Consider the following 23,702-nt stretch of genomic DNA (forward strand, 5'->3'; position numbering starts at 1 on the left):
CCCTTTTCCTGGCCATAGCAAAATCACTGTTTATGTGGTATACACGTTTATGCATATCGCCTGCTATCGTATGATTAGTTTACCTTAAAAATTCGAAATTCGAACAAATTTTGACAATCGTTAAAATGGGATTATACATAAAGAAATAAATATTAACTTTAAAAAATAAATAAGTAACATTGAAAAATATTAAAAATACATGCAAAATAAATTTTTAAAAACATCATTTCGTAGATAGCTAAAAAAAAGTCCCTAATTGCTATTTTTATCTATAAAAATCACTAAAAGATGATCTAGAATCTTGAGTACTACAACCGACAATGTCTGTTTCTTACGTGTTTTCAGGACAAAACACATACTGTTTTTGAAGCTTACTGCAGAAACGAAAAACATCAGACTAAATGCCCTTAGCAAGGATCACAGAAAATAGGAGAATGATTGTGACAATTTTTTAGTACAAGGATTAAAAAAATTTTCCATGTTTTTAAAGTAGTAACCGTTAAAAGAAAATGCATTTTTTTCGTTTTGACATCAACTTTAAACTTTATTATTATATTACTTCTCTAGAAATCGTGCAAAATTATACCGAGGTATACTTCATGGTAATTTATTTCACAATGACCTAAATATTGTTTTCACGACATATTTTTATTTTGATAGGTTCTACCCTTTTTTTCCGGAGTTTTGTGATTTAGATGCTAAGTGAAAGTTCGTGATAAAAAATTTAACTCCTGTTCACCCTTTAATCGAAATTAGCATAAACTCGATGATGATCAGTAATAATCTTTTGTTCGAACAATTAGTAGGATATTTTTAGTTTTGTGACATTGAATTGGTTTTTTAGATGCCATGAGCAGGTATCCTCTGCCTTCCTCCCCCCCCCCCATATTTTCCTTCCAATTAGGAAATAAGATATATTTTTAAAACATCAATGCATCATTTCTTCTAAATATTTTGAAAGAAACAGAATCTAACAACCAAAGATACAATACCTTTACAAAAAGCACAGCGGCTAGTAACAAATGAATAAGAAGGTCATGCTGTAGAGAAACTACCACTAACCACACCTTCGTTGGTGAAAACGTTACGTGATACCATTTTGACGTTACAATAAATATATGAAACTACCACAGATGACTCATTCGTTGATGAAAGCTTAACGTAACCCCGATTGGCTTCAGAATGAATATGTGAAACCATCATTGATTACCCATCCGTTGTTTCAAACTTGACGTGATACCAGTTTGACGTTAGAATGAATGTGTAAAGCTACTAATGATGACTCATTCGTCAGTTAAAGTTTGACGTAACCTCAATCGGTGCTAGAATAAATGTGTGATATCACCATTGAACACCTATTCGTCGGTGAAAGTCTGGTGTTACAGCAGTTTTAAGTTGGAATGAATATGATTGACAATTCATTGGTCCTATCTTGACGTAATACCTGATCGATATTAAAGTGACTATGTGAAGTTACACCAACGCATAAAAAAATTGTATGATGGAGATATTTCAGTAAACTCCCGTTTATCTGCGAATCATTTCACAATCAAGAGCATGTATTCTTTAAGTAAAAAGCAAATTCCAATGGCTGTTTTTGTCAAAAAATTGTAAATTTTGACAAAATTTATAATTTTAGTTGTTTTTTTTTATTTATTGTCGTTTCTTCATCGTACACGCGCTTGTTCTTTATTAATATTAATTGTATTGTGCAAAAATGTAAAAGTATTATGCATCAATACAGCTACATTTTTTAGAAAGGACAATTTTTACTTCCTTTTACAAAAAAGGAAGTATTGTATTCACAAAAAAATTTTCGCTCAAAAATTGACCTTAATTTCCATTTTTCTCACCCCCGAAAGAATGTTGAGTTTTTTTATCGACCCGATCACACTTGGATAAATGCCTAAGAACGTACAGACACCCGAAATATCCATTTTGACGACACCCGAGTTAATTACAACGAATTTTCTCGTGACGTCCGTATACACGTATGTATGTGTGTATGTGTGTCGAATTACTCAAAAACGGTATGTCCTAGAAAGTTAAAATTTGGTATGTAGAGTCCTAGTGGAGTCTAGTTGTGCTTTCTCTCTTTTGGTTGCATTCGGATGTTCCTAAGGGGGTCTTTTGCCCCTTTTTGGGGGGAATTCATTGTTAATTTCGATGTAAACTCAAGTTGTGTTATGATTTGTCGGACACTTGGCGATATATCGTCAGTCTTTTGGACGCCAACTTGGCGAAAAATTTGGCGATTTTTTTGTTTATTTATTTTTTATTTGGTTTCATTTTAGCCACTGTTGGTGATATTTAGAGAGTAAACAATTGAATCACATTAAAATTGCCAATAATGGGGGAAATGATATTAAATTGGAGTAAAAGGAAGTCATCTGATGCACACATCAGCTCGTTACCTTAGTTATCCCTCATTTTAGCATTCGGCAGTTTATCCCTGATTTTTATCATCCGCGGGACTTGTACTATCCAATTCCGCGGATAATTGGGAACTTACTGTAATTATTTTGATTCATTTATAGACTGATAAACGCTTCAATATACTCTATAGTGTTCCAGTGACGTATAGTAGCTATTTCAGGACCACTTATCGGAAAATTATTGTATTTTTCTTTTTTAATTAGTTATTCGTCGAACAGATTTTCTATAATATCTGTCACCCAATATTTATGTCATTACTTCTCCGCCCAGCCCTATAAGTTAGAAAAAAAAAAAGAATACACAAAATTAAAGATAGAAAAATTGTCAGGTATATTAGAAACAATTAAGGAAACTTTTAAGGAAACAAAATTAACTTTAGCAAAAACAGACTGTATCGCAACTTATAAATCTTTTCTATGTTATGATGTCGCTAATTTCATTGTACAGTGAAACATCTCTAGGGCCACTACTCTCCGTTCCTGAAAAAAGTGGTCGTTAATGGAGGTTGGTCGCTCTTAGAGGTCATTTTCGAACATGCAAATACAGCACCAATATATCATTTATCTTCTTCCTGCAGTCAAGTATTAATCAAGAACATTATGATGAGAATGTTTTTAAATAAAGAAACTTTTTTTTTTATTCTTTATAAAAAAAAATATGCTTTTTACATTAATTTCCTTTCTGGTCTTCCTTTCCTGTGCAGGTTGATAACTTCTACACGTGTCTCGAGCATGAGATAACTCTCTTTTTCAGAATTTTTACTGTGATATATGATGATGAAATGCAGAATGCAACTTCACTAAAACCAATTTTTGATCTATTCAAATTTGCTAAAACTAGATTTAACCACTGTAATGTACTAAGAATGCTCCGTTTTAACCCCCTCTTCCTCTGATTTCCTTCCACCTTCGTTATAGCTTGAGTAAACTGATCTGTGTACAAACTAAATGTTCTATTGCTTTTCTTTTATTGTCACTCTCTTTTTTGAATTTTCTCTAACAAAAAATCCTATATTTGTTAATGCTGAGGTCCACAAATAGCCAGTCGTTGTGAAAGATTTCAATGGTCATTCCCAGAGGTATTTTACCATTAGTCATGTACGGGGAAAAATTGGTGCCTCAGAAAAGTGGTCGTTAATTGAGGTGCTCGCTATATAGAGGTGGTCGCTCATAGAAGTTTCACTCTATTTAGGAAGAATAATGAATTTTAGCCGGGAAAAACTCATGTATAAACCACGAAAGCCTACACAAGGGTGGAACTTTTTCTTTATAAGTCTGTAACTGCTCATTTTCAAAATTTTTCTCCAAACTCTTCGTTTGAACACAGCCCTTATTTTCTGATCGAACGTTGTCAGAAAAAATGTAAAATTTGTAAAAGTTGATGTTTAATTTTTAACTATATCAGCATATTAAATATGAACAATAATTACGTTAAAGTGAAAAAAAAATCCACTAACCAAATGAACTGAGTAATTAGTTGATCATTGAGTTTGTGTAACTGTTGGACCTATTTTTACAGACTTGATGCATTTTTGATTCATTCTTTCTGTTGTACCACCGACAATCAGTTCCTAAGACAACTTTTGATTGAATGTTAGGTATGTTGTCTCCTTGTAACTTTAGCTAGAAATTCACAAGCTATTTGAGTTGAAACTATCTATGAATAAGAATTTGGGGAAAATATGTCACAAAGACGCATTTCTTGAAACTATGCAGTTTTTTTAAATGTTACGAACGTATTGGTAAAACATACTGTAATGTAGTAAGATATTATAACAATATTTCTAGACGATTCATACTCAATTATTATAAGTTGAAACCCTTTTTGCTTGATCAAAGCATTTGTAAACATCTTATTCATGTGAATCCAAGCTACTTAGCGTAATTAACCAATAATAGTCTAAAATGCATAACGATAATGTTATTTTTTACAAAATAACATGTAAAGCTACAACATTTAAATGATGTTTTGCAAATTGCAACAATTTTACAATTGTAAAAATAAGCAACATTTAAACTTAAATAAAACAATTAAAACTAATAATAGAACATCATTACTATGCAAATTTACAAATGTCCGAAACTTAACATTCCTCAATAATTACTTTGGAAAACCTTTTAAACAATTAATAAACGCCTTTCTTTTCAATGTATTAATGAATCTTCGCATTGCATAACTCCAGATTGCTGCTCTTACGTCACTTCTCTAGCCATCGTTAATGGCAGTTCTGAATCGGGAGGATTACATGATTTGTATTCGTTTTCAAAACCGCTGGAGTATTGATTGCAATTATTCAAAGTGCATTTGCTTCAATCGAGTTTTTTTTTTTTTTTTTTTTTTTTTAAGGGTTTCTGGTATTTTTCGTCCTGTTTTAATTGGCAATAATGAAAGGATATGGATGCAACTTTACATTTGTTTCTGCATGAATTTTCTAAAATTAGATTTATTGCTTGTTTTGTTTTTTCATTTTAGAATTTCATTTGCTAAAATCGTTACCATATTAATTCTGCCATTTACTGCTTTAAATATTTCTTTTTTGTGTAATTTTATTATATTTTTCGCACAATTTATTTTATGATTAAGCATTAGCACGCTTTTAAGGTTGATTGATTACATTAATTTTCTCATGGTGTTTGCAACGTAAATTTCCATTAGAATGATTAGGAACTGGCGTAAATATTATTTAATGACTTAAATATTTGAGTAATCATTTAAATGTAATTTTTTGACAAAATGAAAAATATATATAAATTTAAGGTAAGTTTACGTTGCTAGTAAAATTAATATTTTTTCCATACTAATACAGAAAACCCATCCTAACGGAGTAAATATGTTTTGTACTGAAATTATTTTATGCCTATTAGCACATAACTCCTATATTTATGCTTTCTTTTTAATTCGACTTAATCATTAAATAAATTTATCAAATTTAAATGCTTTTACTCTGAGTACTTTCGAAATACAATGAAGCAAAATAAAAATTGACCTCGTTATTCTCAGAAAATGCATTTCATATGATAAAAAAAATAATTTAACAGTGTTATAACAATAATGAAAGTTAAAAAGCACAAAAAAATTATTCAAAATATAAATTGTCTATCGAGTAATTTCTTATAAAGAAGTTAAGTCCTTAACATCGGGAAAAAAGGCAGTTTCTAGTCTAGAAGCAATTACGTTCTATAGGCATAAGGGAAAAGTTCTTCTCTTTGAACAGCTTAATAGTTTTCCAAAGCAAACATTCTTTCTTATAATGAAAAAATCAGTTGATTTATGTATTTCTATCATACAGTATGGAAATAAGCCTTATGCATCAGAAGAACTAAAATAATACAATGCAAGCATTGAAGCAGTCTTAATACAGTTAGGTGTCCCCAAAAAGTTTGAATTATACTTAAATTTAAGAAGAAAATTAATAATATTCTTTATGCTATATTGCAGCAGTCAAATATGTAATGCAATACAGTGCAGTAACATCTGATCGCACTAACCACGAATATAGATAAATAGATAATTATTCCATTTTAAACATGAAAAAATGAGTTTCACACTATCAAATATTCTGGCCACAAACTATTTTTATGTAGTAAGGTGAGTCACAGGGGATCTAAGTTAATATTTAATGATTATCATTATTTTTTGGTCAGGTATACATTTTTATGATGAATTTTACACATTTGTACTACATATCAACTGTAATTTTGTCTGTAAGAAAACGGCGTGCTTTTCATTGATGACGCCAACGGTGTAAAAGGCACAAAAACTGGACTTCTCAGCAGTGGTTATAGGTCATCAGGTCCGTTGAATCAATTTTCATCATAATTTAGACAGCTAGACGCGTTTCGGCTTGTAAAGAGCCCAAGGAAGCATTTTCTCTTGAATGCCTCTTGCTGACTGTAAAGCATGGAGGTGGTTACCTTATGCTATGGAAAGCAATATGTTCCCTTGGTCTTGAGTTGCTGATTACTCTGCATATAGAGAAACAGCCGTTTAGTAAGTAGATTTTCGGAGGAGTCTGGTACTTCCTTTTATCCAGACGTATTTCTAAATGGAATACAGGGAAAATGCCCACTGTATTAAGCTGGTAAGAACACAATGCTAAAATAGCAACAACAAAAAATAGTTTGGAAAGAATTAGGATAAAGTTGCTTAGCCCTCTTAGTTTATACTGACTTGAACATTTACAAACATCTTTGGGATAATTAGAGTCAAGGTTACATTATGATATAGGGAGCGGTATCTTGCTTTGGTCTTTTGTCGCTGATTATTCTGCAGAGAAAGAAACAGCCGTTTACTATGAAGATTTTATGAGAAGTCTAATACTTTCTTTCCTTCAGACTGTATTTCTAGAGAAATGCCCACTCATAAGGACGCAATGGTAAATTGGCCAAAAAATAGTTCGTTAAGAATGAGGACAAAGTTGTGCGGCCCTTTTAGTTCAGTGACTTGAACATTCACAAAAATCTTTGGGATATTTAGAGTCAAAACCCTGTGATCGAGTATAGCCTCTATATGAGTTTTCATAATTAGAGACTATGTAGGAAAACTAGTGGTTTACTCCATAAACTGTTATTGAAGACCTTAAAATTCCATTCCCGCATACAATATGTATTTAAGTCAAAATTTGGTCTAACTGCTTACATAGGTGTATTATTTTGGCAGCCATTTGTATATAGATAGCAGTATTATGTTAACATGTTAAGCATGTTTCTTTGCGTACGTACTTACACAAATATTTATTTATTTCAGTGGCTCTAATTAAAACCTGCGCGGATTCTACATTCGGATGTTGTCCAGATGATCAAACGGCAGCTCTTGGTGTTCATTTTGCTGGATGTCCAAGTAATTTAGCCTTTCAAAATATTTTTAAAATATAGCAAATAAATATCATGCACACAGTATTCTTCAAAATATGTCACAAGTGTCATTTTAAACTGTAATGTAAACATGTACTTTTACTATGAAACACATTTTTTTTCCTCACTGATATTTTTTCCCAAATATAATTAATGCACCTCACAGATTATCATTTTTTGTAGTTTTCTTGCATAATTATCTGCTTCAAGAGAAACCTCAGCGTTTCAATTAACAAAAAAAAAAGTTTCCTACTTGTAGCATATTACTGTAATTAATTTATTTAAAATATGCAGTACATTGCAATAACAATGAAAAAATGAGGTATTGGTACAACATTCTTATAAATATTAGAAATAAGTAAATGTTTTAACTAATTGTAAAGTATGATTATTCTCATTTTTTAGTTTTACATAACGACGTATTAAAGGAATCATGAAAATAGTATCTTTAGTAGCACCTAATTAATTTAAATAGTAATTTAGGCGTAGGTGAGTCGAAGTGACTTCACAAACAATCTGACTCTTTGATTCAATATCAGCAGTAATTACTATTTTCAAATAAAGAGTACAGGGTAAAACCTCGTCAGTCAACTTTTACAAGGAAACGGAATAATGATGCAATCTAGTGGCTGCTGAAGCCTGCTTTTCCAATTTCCATCATTTGACAAAACCTCGTAATCGGCTGAAGAATTAGTTTGAAAATAGGCGGTACTGGGGGCGGCGGAAGCTTTCCAGTCAAACATTCAAGTGCTTTTTTCTCAAAATTAGCTTTTTTTTGGCTCACGAGATTTTTCCCCTGTACCCTTCAAGTATTACAGTGCACATTTCTTTATAAAGATACTTTGATCGTGTTAGCTTAAACATATAATGGGTGAGGAAGATGGAATGAATAAGCTAGGATCTTTATAATTAAAGAAATGCATAAAATATTTGAAACATTAAAGTAGTAGAACATTTCCTAAACAAATGTTTTTATTTTATTTTTTTAATACTTTTTAAATTTACTGAAAATTATTTGTACTAATGTATTTTTATTTTCAAGGCGTGTGCAACTGCAACAGACTTGGTTCCTACGGATTGACATGCGACGCTGAAACGATGCAGTGTTCTTGCAAGCCTGGTGTTGGGGGACTAAGATGCGATAGGTGTGAGCCAGGATATTGGGGTCTTCACAAAGCGTCAGAAGGCAATAGTGGATGCTCGTGTGAGTTTTTGAACCCTTAGTTTAAGATGTCAAATGTGGAAAACCGCAAAGAAAAGATTTTATTATTTAGAAATTCGTTTCGATTTAAACAAACCTTTACTCTTATTTACGAAAAATAATTTTGGTACAAAAGTAACCACAAAACTTATTTCCTAAATTGTCTGTGGTCATTATTCTGTTTTTATTTTTTTAAACATATTTCATGCAATGCATATTTTATTTTATAAGAAAAGTATTTTCTTTTATAAAAAAAAATGTTACTTTAAAATAAATATCGGTAAATCCTTTAGAACCCTTAGTTTATAGTAAAGTAAGAAATAACAACATCAGAAAAGCACAAATTTGGCTTTTGTCGGATGTCTTTTCATCCATAAAGTTATTACTTTTTGCATTGAAAAACCGTTCCCTGTAACGCCGAAACAAGTATTGCAGTAATAGGCGAATTTGTGCTTTTCTGAAGTTGTTATTTCTTACTTTACTGTTCTGAACAAAAAGTTTATTTATCTTATGTACCTTAATTTTTACCTTATGCGTAGAAAATCGCATTTTTTTTTTTAAATCATTGTTAGATCAAGATGTTCGTTTAGCTCTAAACAAACATTTTCTCCCATGTATGAAAAGCAACTCAAGTCACCACAAAACTTCCTTCCCAAATTATTTGTGATCATTATTCTCATTTTTTTAACCATATTTCTTGCAATGAGTATTTTATTTTATGACAAAGTATTTTCCTTTAAAAAAGAAAAAAAAAGTTACTGTAAAATTGTTGTCCTTAACTCTTTAAAATTATTAGGCTTTTAAGTTTTAAAAATAATCAAGCTTTTAAGGATTTATAGAGGAAATATATATAATGCACAATAACTGAAATTTCACACGTAAATTCACAAATGAACCATAAACAAAGGCCTGTCGAAAAGAAACACATGATATTTTAAATTTGTAAGGAGAAGGAAAATATGCATTTGCATATTTTTCCTGCTTTTGCGACAAAAGTTCTTTTGCACGATAAGCATCATGAATTTTCATTTGAGAGTTTAGTTTTCATTTTTGTGTTTTTTTTTTTTTTGGTTTTGATAAAAATGGTTCACGCAATAGGGGAGTACCGGATTAACAATGCCTTTTAGCATAATATTTTTTCAAGATCTTGTTTCGTTGATAAATTGCATAACTTAACTGGTCTGATTAAAAAAAAATTAATACAGGATGCGGTAAGATAATTTAAGTTTTTTAAGACTCAACAACACCCGTTTGACGAATTGGAATGCTTTGTTTTTTTCATAGTGTGGGTACATATCTATTTTTTTTACAAAGTTTTGAAAATCGCATCTAAAAGTAATCTAACTGCCCATACATTGAAAAAGTTATTTTTTTTTTTTTTACCGCTGGTTGATGAACTTGACGTAGGTGACATTTGGTTCCTACAGAACCGAGATAGGCTAACACTTCAAGGGCATCATTGGGTGCTTTGAGGGATTACCTCCTTAACACGCCTTAGATGTCAATTAAAGTATTCTATCTGATTTCCAGATTTGACTCCTTCCATTTTTATGGGGAGGGGGGGGGGGCTGCCTTCAGTTATCGTATTACGAAAACCGTCCAAGGTCTCTTAAGCTCGAAGGTTAACAATCGGGTAGAAGCTGCCAACTTACGAATTCCATATTAGAAGGAGTCATAAGAAATAGCAAAAATCGGCATATTCAATGTAATAAACAATAGGGGCCGCACCTACTTGATACCAGATTTAAAACTTCGTAAAACGAAGCGTTAGGTATTGTTAAAGAAGTCTAAATATCTTGATTGACAAAACAGCTTTTGTTGAGTTTTGAAATAAGGAAGTTATGTTGCCTCACCCTGTATAAAGAGTACTATGATAAGATCATATTTTTGCTTTATTCGTTTCATTTATTAGCTTGTAACTGCAATCAATACGGATCAGTGCGTGATGATTGTGAGCAAATGACTGGTAGATGTGTTTGCAAACAAGGTATCAAAGGAATGAAATGTGACGCTTGCCCAGCAGGGATGGTTCTTGGACCGGATGGTTGCATGGATGGTAAGTGTAAGTTATGTTTGAAATATAATGACTCAGTAAACATCGCTCTTAATTTTAAAAGCATTTATTTCTTCTTGAGGATAGACAAATGTAATTTAAAGATTTGCGCAAGGATAAACACCAATGCAGTTCAATGTCGACTTTTCTCTAGTTTGTCAATTGTATTTGCTTAATCATCTTTAAATGTGTGTTTATTCATAGTACGGTATAAACAAATGGGAAGCAAATCTTCAAAAAGCAAAAGGAAAACACACGAAATAAAGAAGGAGCATTGCAAAAAATAAATATAAAAATGAATCACTTCCCAATACAGGAACTTTCTAAATTAAATATCATAAAAGTTATTTTATACAAAACTATAAATATATTATATCATTATAAAAACGTCGAATAAATAAAAAATAAAGCAAAATAAAAACCTTTACCCCAGGTGATACCAGTTGGAAATACTTTTTACAGACCACAGGGTTTTGAACTTAGGGGGTCTAAGAATTATACTTTCACTGACAAATTCAGAAAAGCTAAGTCATAAAGTCACAAAAATCTTTCAAAATGTGTAGTATATTATTACTTCCTTTTACAAAAAAGGAAGTATTGTATTCGCGAAAAAATTTTCACTCAAAAATCGCCCTTAATTTCCATTTTGCTCACCCCCAAATGAATGTTGAGTTTTTTTTTCGATTCGACCACATGCGGAAAAGTGCCTAAGAATGTATAGACACGCGAAATATCCATTTTGACCATCACCGAGGTAATTACAACGACTTTTCTCGTGACGTCTGTATGTATGTGCGTATGTGCGTATGTGCGTATGTATCTCGCATAACTCAAAAATGGTATGTCCTAGAAAGTTGAAATTTGGTACATAGACTCGTAGTGGGGTCTAGTTGTGCACCTCCCCTTTTGGTTGCTTTCGGATGTTCCTAAGGGGGTCTTTTGCACCTTTTTGGGGGGAAATCATTGTTAATTTCGATGTAAACTCAAGTGGCGTTATAATTTGTCGGACACTTGGCGATATATCGCCAGTCTTTTGGTCGCCAAGTTTTGTCGCCAACTTGGCGACAAATTTGGCGGAGGTTTTTTTTTTTTGGTTTCAATTTGGCCATTGTTGGTGATATTTAGAGAATAAATATTGAATCACATTAAAATAGCGAATAATGGGGAAATGACATTAAATTGGAGTAAAAGGAAGTCATGTGATGCACACATCAGCTCGTTTACACCCTAGTATTATATATACTCAAAAACGGATGAGAATTTTTTTTTCTTTCTTTTTTTTTTTTTTTTTTTTTTTTTTTTTTTTTTGTAGACCATTAACTAAAATTTTCTTGCAGCCGTATAGATGGACAAAGAAACAGACCATTGCAAAGCATTAGCTCTTGAAAGTGGTAGTTCAAAAATTTAAATTTTCCAATGGGTCATTTTTCGAAAATTAGTCAAACTTTGGACGTTTTGTCTATTTTTCACCAATGACGATTAAACTTTAAAATTTGTTCTTATTTTTTTTAGTTCCATGAAGTATTAAGGAATCGAGGGAAAAAAAACTTAGAAATACTTGTGGTACTGCGATCTACCGTGTTAAAAAAGTGTTTTCTTTTTTCTAATTTTTATGCAAGAACACAACTGTGGTTCAGAATTCTGAAACAAGCTTAGATTACATATTCTTGGAAACTCGAGCAAAAACCGTGAAACAAAAACGACATTTTTTTGATCATGGTTGAATCGAATCCACTACCTTCGCGTTACTCGAACGACGTTTTAACTGCATGATCTAAAAAGACATCCCTCATGGGATGCTATGCATTAAATAAATACTTAATTTTAAAAAAGAAAAGAAATTACGTTTTTGGAAGAAGTTTATGAAATTTGATGAAGTATGTAGTACGGAAGTTATGGCGTTCCCACAAAAAAGACCTTTGAGAAATGATATATATGATTTTTTTACGTCACTGGAAAAAAAGGTTTTTTTTTTTTTTTTTTTGCATTTTTCATTTAAAATCTGGATTTGCATATTTGCATTAACTACAATTAAAAGTGCAAAATTTTTCTTCTGTCAGCATTTTCATGGATTTCAACATCTGCAAACATTTTCATTGTTACTCACAATTTTACAAAGTTCATGGGAAGAACTTCACATAATATGTCACAATAATCTCTTTTCATCAAGTTATGCAAAGTGACAAATATTTTTTCTTTCCTACTGGAATCATTACTTCGATTGATTAATTGTTAATAAGTACAAACTTCTGAAGACCTAATGATAAAGAAACGACGTCGTTATTTACTTTGATGTTTTCCCTGCTGCCAGACGTTTCTTCACATAATTTAAAGTATACAACAACAAGCTTTCAGCATAAAATTAATGTTTCGACAAAGAATGACTTATATGTTTTCTGCAGTAATGACTAAAGTAATGTATCATTGCCCCGAAACAACTTTTAAAGTAAGTAGCTTTCTTTTTCGGAAAATATTTTTCATCATTATAAACCATCAAAAATACTTTTGTACGCTATTCATCACAGTCACAGCTGATCATTTAATAAATATACACTTCCACAGTGTCCCTGATATTACAAAAATCTTTTTCACACATTGAGGCCATTAGGGAGAAAAGTAAAACACGTGTAGGTTAAATTGAAGGGGAGAAAATTCATTAACCATAAATCACACAAAATGTAAAATCAATCACTCAGCTAATTCTAGATCACATCTGGCGATGTAATTGCTATCCTAATAAATCAAGGCATAATATTACTTCAGTGGATTGTGTTAAGAAACGATCATTCTTTTGCTAAAGGTTGAAAAACTGCGATAAGTAATGAAACTTTAAAACTACCTTTCAGCGAGATTTATAACCTCATAATATATAGTGTAAACTGTTTTATGTAGTATCATTTATGATTTTTTTACAAGAAGATTTCTTTAGTAAGTAAAGAAAAGGTATGTTTTAGAATGAAATAACATTTCAAAATAAATACATTTTAAAAATTTCGTTTTAAAGAGACGAAACGCTATTTTCTTTAAGATTGTTGGACGATTTTTAAATTTAAAAATGTATCCATATTCAACACCTGTTTTGCTTTTAAAGTGCTTTTTCGAAAACATGTTTTCTATGGTAATCTAATATTTTGCGGCGTTTGCAGTATGCAATGTTAAATAAGAAGGTAATGATTATTCTCCTTTACCATTTAACATTAAAAATTAAATCAAGTCGATTCGAGAGTCAAAATTAAGTATGTAATTTGTAAAAACGGCTAAAAATATCTCAAATGTTAAGAAATAAATACATTTCGTGCCACAAAGTAATGGTTAGAAGAAGAACTTTAAAAGCACAAGTTTGCAAAATATTGCAAGCACATGATTCGGGGTTTCAAGAACCCCTTTTTCAGAAAGTTGTAAGCTTATCGAAATGAAAACTTCCACCATTTACTTGATATTACTAAAATCTTTCTCACGCATTGAGGTCATAAGAGAGAAAAATAAAAAGCGTGTAGGTTAAATAGAAGGGAAGAAAAATTCACTATCCCCATAATCACAGCGAAATAAATTTTCAAACACACAGCTAATTCTAAATCGCATCTGGTGATGTAATTGCTTAAAAAAAAAGAACTCGTAATAATATTAATACATTAGAACGTCGTTTATCCAGCCCCCATTTAACCGAATCTCCGGTTTATTTGGATCATATTGTTAGAGCAAAATACAAGTATATTTACTTAACTAGTAGTTTTAAATCATAAATGCAAGAGCAGTACTAAAAATACAATAAATAATCAGGTTTTTTTTTTCATTAAACGTAGGACAAATCCTATATCGAGCGTACGACAAGGAATAGTACTAATTTAACAAAGAATATGGCGTACTTGCAGCGTCAGAAAGACACCACTGCAGCTGAAATATAAAAGATAAAGTTTTTGTAAGAATTGGTACTTTGTAGTTACAGTTCTGTTTTTTTGTTTCCCCCTCCCCCCCCCCTTTTTTTGTAGCAATAAAAGATACGTCGGCTTTTTTGAAGGTGTTTTGAAGATAATTGGGATTATACGGATTTTTGTTTATCTGGATTGCTTTCGGTCTCAGTTAGTTAAATGTAATAAGAATTACATTCAGTTTTAAAAACTGTTTAGGCTAATATTCAAGTTCTAAAGTTTAAATGTTTAAATAACATAGAAAAATACAATTTACTTTTTTTCAGTTGAAAAAATTCTTATTGCTAAAATTATTTTCTTTATCCCCTATGTAGCATCCATTTCAAAAGCCATCTCTGGTTCGTGCGAAGACCTCCGATGTATACATGGTGCTACCTGCCTAGAGAAAGATGGACTAGCACAGTGCACTTGCAATATCCATTGCTCTCCTGATGACAATAAAGAAACTGTTTGTGGTACAGATGGAAGCACCTATGGATCTGAATGCCAGTTGAGATTGTTTAGTTGCAGGTATCAGAAAGCAATTTCTGTAGCTTCCAAAGGACCATGCAAAAGAGGAGGAGGACAGAGTAAGTACATGCTTTTTCAAAAAGGCGGGGGGAATAATGCTGCTTATGCTGTTGCTAAGGGGTTGTTCACAAATGATGCCACGCTTTGAGGGAGAGAAGGGTTTGTGATATTTTGACAGTTTGTAACCAAAGGGAAGGGTATCTTAATAGAGTGAAATCACAAAATCATTGATTATTATATGTTTATGAAAATTAGCGTGAATTGCGCAAGGAGAGAAAGGGGAGAGGGTAAGAAAAACTGAAACATTTTGTGACAAAATGAGGGATTGGGTGAAAGTTGTTGAAAAAATAGTGTGACGTCTTTTACGGACAGCCCAGATGCTAATTTCTCTTGGTGAAGTTGAGATTAATGCATAAGGAAAAAAATCTAAGGCCTCAGGATGGGAGTCACCCAATTCTACAAGAAGGCAATAAGGTAATAGAAATAGTGATTAAAACAATGACTAAGTGAATAAAAGAAAAAATGAATACAAATTAAGGCTTCAAGTTGTGGGTCATCCAACTCAACCAGAAGGCGATATGACAAAAGAAATATTGATAAAAACAATGATTAAGTTTATATTAAGGCACAATGATTATCCTGACTAGAACACATCAAAAGGTGAAAAATCTACATTGGTATTTAATGTATAATAGTCCAAGACAAATATCGAAAAATTGATAACTAGATGATGCCCTCAATGAATTAAAAATCATTAAGAGTACCCATTGGGAAAAACCAAAGGCCAGAAGAGGAGCATGAAGCTGATTAGGACCCAATCCGGCTGTAATGTCAAATAAGAAAAGGAAGGAGAAGTTATTAAATAATAATTTATTACTTATATTTGAAAGGTAATTATGAAAAAGTGAGCGGATCTCGAGAATGCGAAATATACCATTGGAAAGGAGTCCATACACAACAAGGGGGTAGAAGTACTGACGAAAACATTATTACTTTTTTTTACCTTCTCATCATTATGTTTATTCAGCCTCTGCAGAAAATGATGAGTTCATAAACTTTAATGCACAATCAAGTAAAAAAATAAGCAAACAAAGTATATTCTCCGACTTAATCAGGGTTTAGTACGAGAATGTTACAAGTATGTTTAAATAATTTGTCAAGGACTATTATTTTGATGTCCGAACATAGAGCGCATCTTAAATTTTTACAAATTTCATGACGCGCTCTATGTATGAATTAAGTAGTCAGTGCAAAAATGAAACAGAGGTACTTAAGGGGGTCCGGGACACATTTTGAAAAAATTTTCATTAAATACTTTAGAGTTTTGAAAGTTTTTGCACTGATTTACCATCTATTTAATAAGGAAAATCATAACATAAATGTTTTTTTTTAAATTATTTCAATTTAATTTGTTTTTTTTAACAAAAAATAAGGTTGCTTTAAATTGCTATAACTCAAAATATTCTTGGTCAATTTTCATTTTTTTTCAAAAAATTATGCACAAATATCTAAACTTTAATTTTTATTCGGCTGTTTTAAAAGTATTGATTAAATAAAAAATAAAAAACAATTGAAGAAAATTTTCGAAAAATCCGAAGATATTTTTTTTTAAATCATATTTTTTGCAGTAAACTTTTTTTTAAAATTGGCCGAATAAAATTTAAAGTAAACTGTTTGAAAAAGATATGCTCCAAATTTCATTACTTTATCTTTATCGGTTCCTGACTTATAAGAGTTTGAATGCAAGAAATCGAGAAAAATTGAATCATGGAGAAAAACACGTTTAAAGTTTTCAAGTTAAATACACATTAGTTAGATGCATGCAACAAAAATAATTGTATCTTTCGTTCTAATTAAGATAGAAACAATATTCAAACGTCCTTTTAAGCAGAAGAAAAGAGTAATTTTTCAAATGATACAAAAAAATTGCAAAATTTGACGACTTTTGTGTCCTGGACCCCCTTAAATAATGCACATTTAAGGCCAAAATGCACCAGCAAGAAACGTTTAATAAATAGTTTTGATGTACATTCAGTATGTCTTTCGTCCAAGTCAAAACTATTTCAAACGCGCGGTGAATAAATAGAAATTATTCTCCTCATCAAGCGAAAACCTCAAAAATAGTTTTCTTTATCTGATTTAAAATATCAAAAATAATGCTCCAATTTTACGATAAAATTACGCCATCCATCATGAACTAAACTACTTTTCTTTTTCATTTGCTATTTTATGCCGAAATGAAAGAATAAAAAATGAAGCGAAAGGCTAAATAAAATCAATAATTTCCTTCAAATCCTGATACATGTCGGGTCATATCAAAACTATATCATCGACTTATTGAAGGAAAGCGAAATTTTCTTTTGCACTTTGATTCTTTTCGATAGTGAACTGTACTTGTGTAGAACGTAACTCAGAGGGAGGAATTGGACGTCTCAGAAAAGCAATCACTCTATCTTGTTCTATTTCAAGTAGTTCTGTATCAGTCTTTGTAGTATCGAATGTTCTTGTATCTTCTGATACGCAATAAATCGTCTGCTTCTTTATCCAAAGAAGTCTAAAAATATATCGCGCACGAGTGGTACAAGTCAAGGAATACGAGCCAATCTAATGTCAGATGATGTTTTAGATTTTGTGAAAGATATTTCAAAATATTTTTTTCAACTTTTCCTTCGCATGCAGTGCCGTATGTTGTTACATTTCACTTTATAAATGAAAGGTATACATTTTTTCGGTATGGTAATTCTAGAAAGATAAACATAAAACTGATGCTACTGTATTACAAAAAGTTTGAATGCTCTAATGTACAAAAATATTTTTAAAAGTTATCACATTTTTTAGAAAAAAAAATATAAATAAAATAATATCCCAGTAAAATTAGAACTCAAATAACAAGAACATAATCACTTTAACTACACGAACAATAACATGTTAATGCACACGGTAACGGCACCAGTAATAGACATGCTTAAGACATTGCTCTCACATTAGCTCAATTGTCTGAACCTTTTAGTGTATTTAGACTTTTTAAACTGTTTTTCTCTCATGTAACAACATCTCATCTAACGATTGGCTGCTTCTGGTTGGTTGGTTGGTTGGTTGATTTTTTATGGCGCAAGAGCCCTTAAGGGCTATACTGCGCCAAACGATTTTTTGTTATATTTTATTTAGTTTTCATTTAAGAATGAATCAAAAAAGTAAAACAAAGTATTTTTTGAAGTAAAAGCATAAACCTTCAAGTTGTAGTATTAAAAAAGGAACACCTTAAAAGCATATAAATGCTAAAAGCATATTAATAAAAAATGGATAAAACAATATCTTGAAAAATATAAAAAGGACGAAATCACATAATGACGACACAAACACTAAATTAAAAGGGAGAAACCAATCTCCCGGAGGAAGGGGTGTAAATTGCGATGGGGTTGGTCCCCAAGCAACTCCTTCAAAGTAGGGTTAAAATCATTAAAATATTTAAAACGTATTTGATTAAAATTTGGGCAGTTACTTAAAATATGTAACACTGTCTGAATGACATTACAAGTTATGCACATTGGAGCTGGTTCACGGCATAAAAGGTATTTATGTGTGAACCTAGTATGACCAATGCGAAGTCGAGCTAATAAAACTTGTTCTCTCCTGGTGAGAGGCAATGATCTAAAGCCTTTAGTTGAGGGCTGAATTGAACGCAGTTTGTATTGGATTTCTGAATGCCAATACCGCTGCCAATGCGTATTAAGAGATTCAGAAATGGCGTTTTTGATGTCAGCGTAAGGAACACGGTCGTCAACCAGAATACTTGCAGTTCTGGCAGCCGAATCGGCTGCCTCATTGCCTACAATGCCTACATGACCAGGGATCCAACAAAAGAGGACTTTAAAATTGTTTTGCATAAGATTTTTTAACACATGATAGGACTGAATGGCTATAGGGTGGCTATTATTATTGCAGTGAGTGATGGCTTCCACTGAACTCTTTGAGTCAGTGTATATCACCCACTTTTTGTAGTTGGATTGGGCTATTGACTGAAGAGATATAAATATGGCTTTTATTTCTGAAGTAAATACAGAGCAAGATGGGTTTAATTTTTCTGCCATAACGTGACCATCAACTATTGTAGAAAAGCCGACGTGATCGTTTGCTTTTGATCCATCGGTAAAAATATCTTTATATTCCGAATATTTGCATTTTGTATCATAAAATATTTGCTGGTAAGCTGTATTTGGTGTAGTCTCTTTAGGGAATTTAGCGAGGTCATTGATAGTAGATGTATTTACTTCACACCATGGTTCAATTGGTTTTAGTGTGTTGAAGGTTTTGAAATCTAATAGCTGCAGGTCTGACAGCATCCGACGCATTCGGATCCCAAATGTTGGGATCATCGAAGGACGGTGTAGAAATAACAGAACATTTGATGGATTAAAAATATGAAGGTGTAGTGGGTGATAAGTGTAAGGTTTTGTTTTGAAGTAAAAATTTAAAGAAAGTTTGAGACGTCTATTGTTAAGAGACTGTTCATGTGCTAGAATATGAAGACTATTGATAGGTGAGGTTCGGAAGGCTCCTGTGCAAATGCGCAGTGCCTGATTATGTATTGGATCCAAGGCTTTCAGATAGCTCTTCGCTGCAGAGCCATAAATTTGACATCCATAATCAAGTTTTGAGCGTATAAGAGCCCTGTAAATTCTCAACAGAGACTCTTTATCAGCACCCCAAGATGTGTTTGCTAAGACTTTCAGGATATTTAGTTTCAATAAACATTTTTTCCTCAGTTCTTGTATGTGCGGTACAAATTTAAGTTTCTTATCAAATATGAGACCCAGGAATTTTCCCTGATCCTTTAAAACTATTGGTTGATTATTAAGGTTAAGGTTTGGATCAGGATGGAGACCTCTTTTACGGCAAAAATGAATGCAAAAGGTTTTTTGAGCAGAGAAAGAGAAGCCATTTTCTTCCGCAGATTGTGATACTTTATTGATGGCTATTTGAAGTTGTCTTTCAATGATACTCATGCTCAATGAAGAAAAAGAAATTTGAAAATCATCAACGAACGTGGTACCTTTTACAGAAGGAGGCAGTTGATCAATTAAGCTATTGATTGCGATTATGAAAAGAGTTACGCTTAGCACACTTCCCTGGGGAACTCCTTCTTCTTGGATGAAGGTATCCGACAAAACAGACTTGCTGGGCTGCTTCTGGATCCTCTGAACTAGTTATTTCTATCTTTATTTGCTCAATTTCGAAAAAAGACCCGACGCCCCAGCAACAGACACAGAAAAATCTGATGATACCCAGTAACAAATACGATTAGGAAAGAATGAATAATGGATAAAATTAACTTTTTTTCTTTCCAAAATGTGAAAACGTTCTTTATTTTTAGAACTAAAATGTTATTAACTTTAAATTAACATGAAACACCGGCAGACCTCGAGGTGGCTGTTCATAACCTGCCTTGTAAAAACCAACTGGCTTACAAAACTCACTTTTATAATACTAGATGGTTGCACTGTATTCATGGGCCACAGCAATATTAGTTTTACCCGCGTAAAATTCTTATTATTTAAATCCAAACTTATGACTGTCTGTCACCGGACCCTTGTCTGTTACAGGTGCCGTTACCCTACGTACTGCATAATAAAAAAATTAATAAATAAGTTGTGCAGCCTTTAACATAAAAAATATTTATTGCATTAAAATCAATTTTAAATATTAATTATTTAATTTCTAATTGAAGGATCTGTTCAAAAAATGTATAGTACTCAAAAGCACCACTAAGACAAAATATGATACACAATTGCATACATATAAAATTTAAATGCAATATGTGACATATAAAGATACAGAACGCAAAACAGTGAACTCTCGAATTTAGCCTTTAGGGGTATGCCTGTAGGAGCCTTGTGCAATGCTTAATAATGACGACGATACATTACTAAAGCGTGGCAAATACTTCACAGGCAGTACTGATGAAATCAAAATTATTCTTGTCAGTAGGTACATGAGTAACATTAGACGAATTTAACGTGATATGTGTTTTTGCCAGTCAAGTTAAGTCTATAATGCTGGGTATTTGAAAAAGTCTTCACTGTAAAACAATTGTGTAAAATTACTCTGTAGAAGCGATGGCAGCTTAGCTGCCGACATAGCAATGGAGTAACTTACCTGATAAAACTGGTGTAACGCTCATACAATGCGCCAGTTTATCAGTTAAGTTACTCCATTGTTATGGAGGAAATTAGTAACCGGAAAGTTACTTGCCTCCACCGTATTTACGGAGTAAGCTGCACATTTCTTTTTTACAGTGGAAAAAGAAACACAGATAAAGAAAATCCATTAAAAAATACTCCGGATAATAACACAATTATTTTTTTTTTTTTTGGCTCTTATCTCAAAAACGTTTTTTCACAACGTTATCACAAACCAACGTGTAGACATTTCGCAGTTGTGAGATGATTTTGACGATTTTCAATTTGACTCAGACACCAGCGCTGCCAGAAATTACCTTCTAGAAGGAGAAAGTTAGGTAATAACAGTCCTCACATGGACATAAATTGTCATATTGGGATTGTAAATCTGTGCTTAAATGGAAGGTTACTGGGGTTGACCCTAAAAATCTCCTCACCGAGATTCTGTCCATACTAGCATGTTGGTTGTAACCCATGATATCGCATCATGCCAGGGTGCGGGATTCCGTGAATCCGGCAACTTTTCCTAAAATCCCACTCAGTAAAAAGTTCCGTTGACCACCATTAGTAGACATTACGTTAGAAAGGACGCGAAGTTTATCACCAGTAACTTTCATCCGGCCCAGACACGGGTAAATGCATTAAGTGGTTAAGGAAGAGGGAAAAGCGTGTGTTTATATCTATTGAGGCTTAAATTGATGCTCTTTAATTTGCTAATAAGAAACTTAAACTCTTATTTTCTTAGCACCCCATCTTGTTCCAACCCCTGGGCCTGTGAGAAGATCCACTGTACAGCGCATGGCAGCCGCAGATCACTCGGAAACGAAGTCAACCAGAGATATCACACTCAGCAGACCTGAGAGCTATCAACTGACGACAAGACCAACAGTTGCAACTCCAGTTGCCATAGGTAAGCTAGTAAAAAATGCGCATACCTCTCATGTGCCAAACTATTATGTTGTTATTACTAATACCACTCGGTAAAACGAACCCGAGTAGGAATTACTAGTCGATTTACGGTAGTGAGGGACGGCTTCTATTTTAACAAGCACTATTTAGGTGAAAGTATAAATTGGCTCAGTCAGCATACGATAGATGGAAGCACTATCAATCAATGTTTCGAAATTTAGAACCAAAAAAGAAATCGAGCAACTCTTGGCCTAGTGCCCCCAGAAGTATTGATTCAAGTGGAGGATTTTATAATCACGACATATTTAACGTGCCCCAGTCATCATCAGTGAACACGGATGATCTTCGACTGGCTAGCATGTAGCCCGGAACTTTCCTTTTGCGAGCCAGGCACCATCTAATCAATTATATCCCCTCTTTTATAATCACTTTTACCAATTTTAATGTTCTGGAAGTTGAAGAACGTTCTTCGAAATTTTTATACCTCTCACAACACCGCCCAAATTAATTACAAGTTAAGTTTATTAGCAAATAACGCATATAATGTAAATTTGATGTTATGAAACCAAATTCACTACCATACAGAGGAAAATGATCAAAAGACGTATCATTAACATAATTTAAAACAAAAATCATCACAAACAAGCTTATGTGTGCATCACATGACTTCCTTTTAATCGAATTTAATGTCATTTCCCCATTACTGGCACTTTTAATGTGATTCAACAGTTTACTCTCCAAATATCACCCGCTATGGCCAAATTGAAATCAGATTTAAAAAAAAATTGCCCAATTTGTCGCCAAGTTGGCGACAAAACTTGGCGACAAAAAGACTGGCGACATATCACTAAGTGTCCGCAAATTATGATACCACTTGAGTTTACATCGAAATTAGCAATGATTTCCCCCCAAAAAAGGGCAAAAGATCCCTTTAGAAACACCCGAACGCAACCAAAAAGAGGGAAGTGCACAGCTAGATCTCACTAGGAGTCTACGTACCAAATTTCAACTTTCTAGGACATACCGTTCTTGAGTTATGCGACATAAATATGCACATACGCACATCCGCACGTAAATATATACGTACATACAGACGTCACGAGAAAACTCGTTATAATTAACTCGGGAATCGTCAAAAAGGGTATTTCGCGTGACTATACGCTCTTAGGCACTTATCCACGTGTGGTCGAGTCGAAAAAAAAATCTCAACATTCATTCGGGGGTGAGTAAAATGGAAATTAATGTCGATTTTTTAGTGAAAATTTTTTTGCGAATACAATACTTCCTTTTTTGTAAAATTAAGTAAAAATGTAAAAAGACTCGCAGATAATCCGAAACGCGGATATTCGGGAGTTGACTGTATTGAATTCAAATCACGTTGCTTCAAGTATTTCGAAAACTCATTTCTGCAGATACTGCCGTTTACGTGTCTACAGTAGTATAGTGTCGTATTTTCCACCTCTTTTTATTTGAATAATTAAAACTTGTTTTTTTTTTTTTCCTTTTTTTTTCCTCAGGCTTTACTAAGGCATGCTCTATTTCCTGTGTAAGGATTTTTTTGCAGTAAAAGCTTAAAACACTCCTCTAAAATGCCAAATATATTAATACTTATACGAACTAATGCAATCTAAT

The 23,702-nt window shown here is 32.6% G+C and overlaps 1 protein-coding gene across 1 annotated transcript in view; it reads left to right on the forward strand.

Annotated features, from left to right (window-relative positions):
* The window catches only part of LOC129225314 (agrin-like), a 338,344-nt gene that overhangs the window by 235,074 nt on the left and 79,568 nt on the right, over positions 1-23,702 (forward strand). The window contains 5 exon segments of the mRNA XM_054859904.1: positions 7,183-7,275; positions 8,332-8,493; positions 10,403-10,546; positions 14,787-15,035; positions 21,913-22,071. Coding sequence (XP_054715879.1) covers positions 7,183-7,275; positions 8,332-8,493; positions 10,403-10,546; positions 14,787-15,035; positions 21,913-22,071 — 807 coding nt within the window.

This window comes from Uloborus diversus, chromosome 6 (assembly GCF_026930045.1).
Source record: "Uloborus diversus isolate 005 chromosome 6, Udiv.v.3.1, whole genome shotgun sequence".
NCBI lineage: Eukaryota > Metazoa > Arthropoda > Arachnida > Araneae > Uloboridae > Uloborus > Uloborus diversus.